The sequence below is a fragment of the Vigna umbellata genome, chromosome 5 (genome assembly GCF_029865625.1).
Source record: "Vigna umbellata cultivar VRB3 chromosome 5, Vumbellata_1.0, whole genome shotgun sequence".
Lineage (NCBI taxonomy): Eukaryota > Viridiplantae > Streptophyta > Magnoliopsida > Fabales > Fabaceae > Vigna > Vigna umbellata.
In genome coordinates, this window is record NC_142169.1 from 15,998,368 (window position 1) to 16,003,738 (window position 5,371).

A 5,371-nucleotide genomic window follows, 5' to 3' on the forward strand; every position below is an offset into this window, starting at 1 on the left:
AAAGCCATAATGATCTTAACTAGGGTTCTAGAAGGTGACAGATGAGTTTGTCACAACCTTTTATGTCTTGTTGAGACTTAAGGTTGGAGGGTTGTGTATCGTCTAGATTTTTATGGCATCAGTCTGACCTTATTATAAATAAGGCTACATTACCATGTAAAGAGGTTTGAAGAGCAAAAACTGGATAAGAATATTACTTGACCAAAATAATGGAGACGACGTCTTAAAATTAGTGTCTGAGTTCAGCCTTGAGGATGAATAACATGATGGTTATTACTACCAGTATAATCGTTTAGCACCCGACTTAATGAAATCTAATCCTAAGCTTGAGTCTGAATCTACAAGCAAATACATACGTTATTTGGATTAATATCTACCTTCATAAGATCTTGTTGGCCTTTTGGAACTTATCTTAATCATCTCACATCTATTAATCAAAGATGACTAAGATATCCAAAGAACCACCTAAAAGGTAGGACAAAATTTAGATTAAATTCCTTTTGTAATTTGATAAAATTGTATTAATAGATATTGTTTAAAAACTCTCATATTTGGTTATTATTTTTACATATTATTATTTTTTAATTAAAATATTATTTTATTATTAGGAAAGTGGATGATTTGTAAAATATGATTTTTTAATTAAAATAAATTATTATTCCCGTGTCATGGGACAAAACTTTTTTGACTTAACCTATTTATTAACTTGAGCCAAAGAATTTATTGTCTTCAGTTTAAGATACGGAGAATTTTACCAGAACAACCTGAATAAATACATCCCAAATAAATAATTTACCTCCAAAAATTATATTAGTGGATTAATCACTTCACAGAAATTTGACGATAATATAAAATAAATCTTTATTAAAATTATACATTCATGAACATCGGGAAGACATCCCCACTGCAGAAAATCAAAGAATCACTTTAATTTAACACGACCACAGAAGAACTTGTTTACACGCCTTTAATTTCCTTAGGAAAACGTTTATTATTCAGCAACAAATCCACCATTCAAGAATTGAAGGTTGTGCAGTCTCTCCTTATCTCCCCATCTTTCCCGGTCTTCACTCCAACCCTTCCCAGCTTCCTGATGGCCGCCACAAACGCTTCGTTGAAGTCCGCAGCGTTGTTCGCGAACCGAACCACCGTGGGCTGCGACGCGGCGTCCGAGAACAGCACCTGGTCCGAGCTCAGTAGCCCTTTTCCCGACACCAGGTCTTGGTAATAGACGTTGTCAAACGCCGCAGGGGTTTGCGGGTCCAGCGCCACCGCTACGGTGGGTTCGGGGTTTCTGGGGCACCCCGCCATCAGTTCCTGAGCGTAGGTGGCGTCCAGAGTTGGGTCCACGGAATTGGACGATGAAAACGAGTATAAACGGTTCGCGAACTGATCGCAGTGCGAGAATCCCACGGTGTGGGCCCCGGAGAGGGCTATCATATCCGTTTGGGTGAGACCGTGCTTCTGGAAAAGCGCGTTGAGTTGGTCCAAGTTGAAGCTCGCTTTGGGGAGGTTTCCTTCTACGCGAGATGCCTTCGAAATTAACCCGTCTCGGCGTCCAAGCTCTACTTTGAATGAAGGACCTCCAAGCTGACATCACATTATGTAAACTTTTCATAAACTATTATTATATAATAAAATATGTTTTAATATTTTTAGTTGTAGTTTATTTCTCTATAGAAACAATTTCTTCTACTATTGGGCAAAGTCCCTTCAATTACGTAAGGGTAAAATAAATTTCCATTTAATAGTAGGTGTGAATGAGGCTTTAATATTTATTGATTATAGTTTTATATTTCTCCAAATGGACGTAGTCAATATCGACAAAGTCAAAATCTTGCAACACACGACGATTAAGTGATGTGAATAAAATGTAATTATTTTAAATTGAAAAAATGAATGGAAGGAATTTATTTTATAGGTTGATGTTAAATTATAATAATATAGGTTACCAAGCCTATGACGTCTCTGGTAGCTAGAGCCAAAATGTCTGCGCATGAGACCACACCGGGGCATGAAGCTTCCACTGCTTGCTTTGCCTTGATCACAGTGTCAAACCCATCTCCTGGTAGCGATAGATTTTCCGTGTAATCCTTTTCTGCGTCCCCATTTGGAGACGCAATTATCACAGAGGCATCACATCCCTGCATAGAACAATGAGATTCTTCATCTTCTTGTTTGAAATTTTAGAAGAGATAGCGATTACAGTCATGTCTAAGAAATGCATGCTCTTAAGAAATAAACAACGAAAACAGGTTTATGAAACCAGAAGAGAATATTCTGTATTAACACAAGTGAGGAACTGATGAAATATACCTCGACAAAGCAATCATGGAAAAAGAGACGCAGGGTTGCTTGTCCAGTTGTGATGGTCTGAGTAAACTTGTTTGTAACTGCTTGGGACACGATGGATTCCACGTTTGGACAAGACGAGCTATAGAAATTCTCTGATAATTGACCTTCCCCCTTAGATATAAGCATCGTGAAAGCCAACAGAAAAGCCATTAGAACCATCCTAGTGATCATCTTCATCTTCTTCTTCTTCTAGCTGCGTATATGTCTCAACGAATTTGTATGTACCCTTCTGTTTATATATCTCTTTCTTTCGTGTGGTTAAGGAAGTGGCACAGTGGGATATACTAAAATTTGAAAGTCATAATCAAAAGAATGAGACAAAGTTGATTACTCGGATACCCCAACTATGTGATATATAATAGCTGGAAGCTGTCTTGTTCAGGTAGTGGTCATTTTAACTTGCCAAAGTGAAACCTTAAACTTTTTGAATTTTCCAGATTGGGTCTTATTAAGATGGCTGTAACTGGTTCAATTAATTATATTATTAAAAAAGAAACCATTTACCACTAGCCTTTTGCTTTTCCCATTCATGAAAACAAAATTTAATGCGCATGGCATTTGAAATATTATGTTTCCATTTTTACTATTTATTACATTTCTTTCTAGTTTATTCGTGTTTCGTAGGCTTTATAGACCATCGCCAGTAAATATTTGTGATATATATAGATGTTTTTGTCTTGTTGTTATTAATTAATGGAAATAAAATCCCGTCAGAACTTCATATTAATTTGTTACTGAGTTTATGTAATTAATTTTCGTACAAATTTTGAGAACTCTTTTTTGTCTAAAATCGGGAACACTCCTACAAAATCCTTTATTAGCGACCCTAAAAATCCACAAATAAAAGCCAATGATAACAGTTTATTAGTGTTCACGCTCCATGGACCAAAAATCCACCCTAAAATTGTGGAAGCTATAACTTTTTGGATCGACTTGGGATACAAGCTATTAGTATTATAGCACAATTTTTGTATTAAAATAATATTAACACTAGCATCGCTCTACTTGAGATTATGTATTTTTATTGGAATTTGAATTGTGGATCTTCATATGGATAGCGAGATTTGAGATTGAAGAATTTTGATGTATGTCTCTGATAGTTGGAACATAGGAAAATATTTACCTACAAAATCTCTCTTACACTCAAATAAGTAAATAAGTAAGAGAATTTGAATATTTTGAATAAAAGAGAGTAAGTATGAAATAGTGTGTATTTCCCTCTGAAATGCCATGTATATTTATAGAATTTTGAATCATATCACTCATGTGATTAAAAACATACAGTATTAATGTTGATATCAAATAGTATTAATAAAATAACAACTTATAGTATATATGATAATAAGAAGAATAATCACAATAATGTGATACCCTACTTGATATATCAAATATTTTATAAATATTGCATTAACGAATATTGACCATTCTAAACTTTTCTATATGAGTATTGTCAACTTAGGCATACTTTATTTTGTGCTACCGACTTATGCAAAATCTATTTGGTGTTGTCGACTTAGGCAAGTAGTAGTGCTTAAATTGATTGTGTTACTATCAAAGTAACTCGACTTTGTTTTGCTTATAATTGTCTTAGTAATTAGTTTCCTTATTTGAGGGCTTTGTTTATGTTATTGTCTAAGTAACTCGGTGTTTCGTTTGAAAGGTTTTTCTTATGTTACTATCTAAGTAACTCAGTGTCTCATTTAAGGGTTTTGCTTATGTTACTCTCTATGTAACTCAGTGTCTCATTTAAGGGCTTTCTCAACTCAAAAGTTATCCCTATTGTGCATTTTGTCAAAATGTTGTCGGTGCCTAGAAGTTTCGTCGAGCTCTACCGGTATCATGGTGTTAGTGTCATAAGCTAGTCGGAAGGGCATTTCCTTCGTTGATGACAGAGGAGTGAAATGATAACCCCACAGCATGGCCAATATCTCCTAGACCCAAAGCCCTTTAGCCTTCTCAAGCTTCTTCTTCAACTTAGTGAGGATGACTTTGTTGGTGTTAAGACAAAAATTGTCTAAAGAGTAAATTGTCTCAACAACCAAGGTTTTAAGGTTTAAAAAACTACATTAAACGAAATATTGTTGGGTAGGAAAAGCTGTTTAAAATAGTAGTGTCTAATGAAGAAGCATTTTATAATGTCTGAAGTCGAGAGCTAAGGTAATGCTTTCTAGACAAATTTGTTTAACGAATTAGAAAATCACAAACAACATCTAAGAAAAAGTGTCTCTCATCAAAATCTCTCAATAGACTATATAAGAAAAATAAGCTAGCATCTTATGAAAACATAAGTCTAACTATTACATAACACTAAGGATAAAAGGGATGTTTCATTCCATACAATGTTATATCAATCAAAGCTTTCTATAGAAAATATTGTCTGATAAGTGACCAAACAAATGCTTTAGCCTTAAGAAAGTATCTAATGTTTATATCATTTGATGAATGTATATTCATCTTACCAAATGTATTTATTGATCAAATGACAAATTATAAAATGTCTTGAACACACTACACTACTTAACATCAACTATCAAAACATTTAATGTATTGTACGAAAAAGTACTTTGATGCCTATATACTTTGTTCTTGATGTCCGTGTAGATCAATAAAGCAGAAAAATATAATCACAATCATGGCACCCAAGAAAAAGACGTTGTGGGAGAAGAATAACATTTTGGAATGTTTCCTTAAAGCCATTTGATCTATAACATCGTACAACCTCAAGTTTTGCATAAGGATATAAGAAAAAACTCTAATACAAAGTAAACTAAAGTCAGTCTTCACATCGAAAGGCTTCCAACTCCTCAGAAGTAAACTTCTTAGTCTAGTCATCTTTCAAGAGAAGACATATATATATATATATATATAGAAGAAAGGTTGAAGAGAAGATTTTGTTGATGAAAAAGTGCAAGATAACATAACAAGAATAACAATATGAAAAGAGAGAAAAGCTTAAAGTGTTCTTACATCATCTAATGCTCAACACCTTTTAAGAGAAAAATTTGTGTAAAGAGAG

General features: G+C 34.1%; 1 protein-coding gene across 1 annotated transcript; it reads right to left on the reverse strand.

The window, feature by feature from the left end:
• Positions 1-836: 836 nt before the first annotated feature.
• Positions 837-2,665, reverse strand: LOC124838756 (peroxidase 55). Its single transcript, XM_047314440.2, has 3 exons — positions 2,317-2,665; positions 1,953-2,144; positions 837-1,590 (listed from the first exon to the last, which is right to left on the reverse strand). Exons 1-3 carry the CDS (start codon positions 2,530-2,532, stop codon positions 1,015-1,017), a joined length of 984 nt encoding a protein of 327 aa, XP_047170396.1. The 5' UTR covers positions 2,533-2,665; the 3' UTR covers positions 837-1,014.
• Positions 2,666-5,371: the final 2,706 nt, after the last annotated feature.

Bases quoted from the DNA above. Each gene is read 5' to 3' on its own strand.
- LOC124838756 (XM_047314440.2), bottom strand. From the start codon at position 2,532: ATGAAGATGATCACTAGGATGGTTCTAATGGCTTTTCTGTTGGCTTTC. The intron at 2,145-2,316 runs GTATATTTCATC...TGTTCTATGCAG, and splicing joins TCCATGATTGCTTTGTCGAG to GGATGTGATGCCTCTGTGAT. The intron at 1,591-1,952 runs GTAACCTATATT...ATGTGATGTCAG, and splicing joins CCAGAGACGTCATAGGCTTG to CTTGGAGGTCCTTCATTCAA.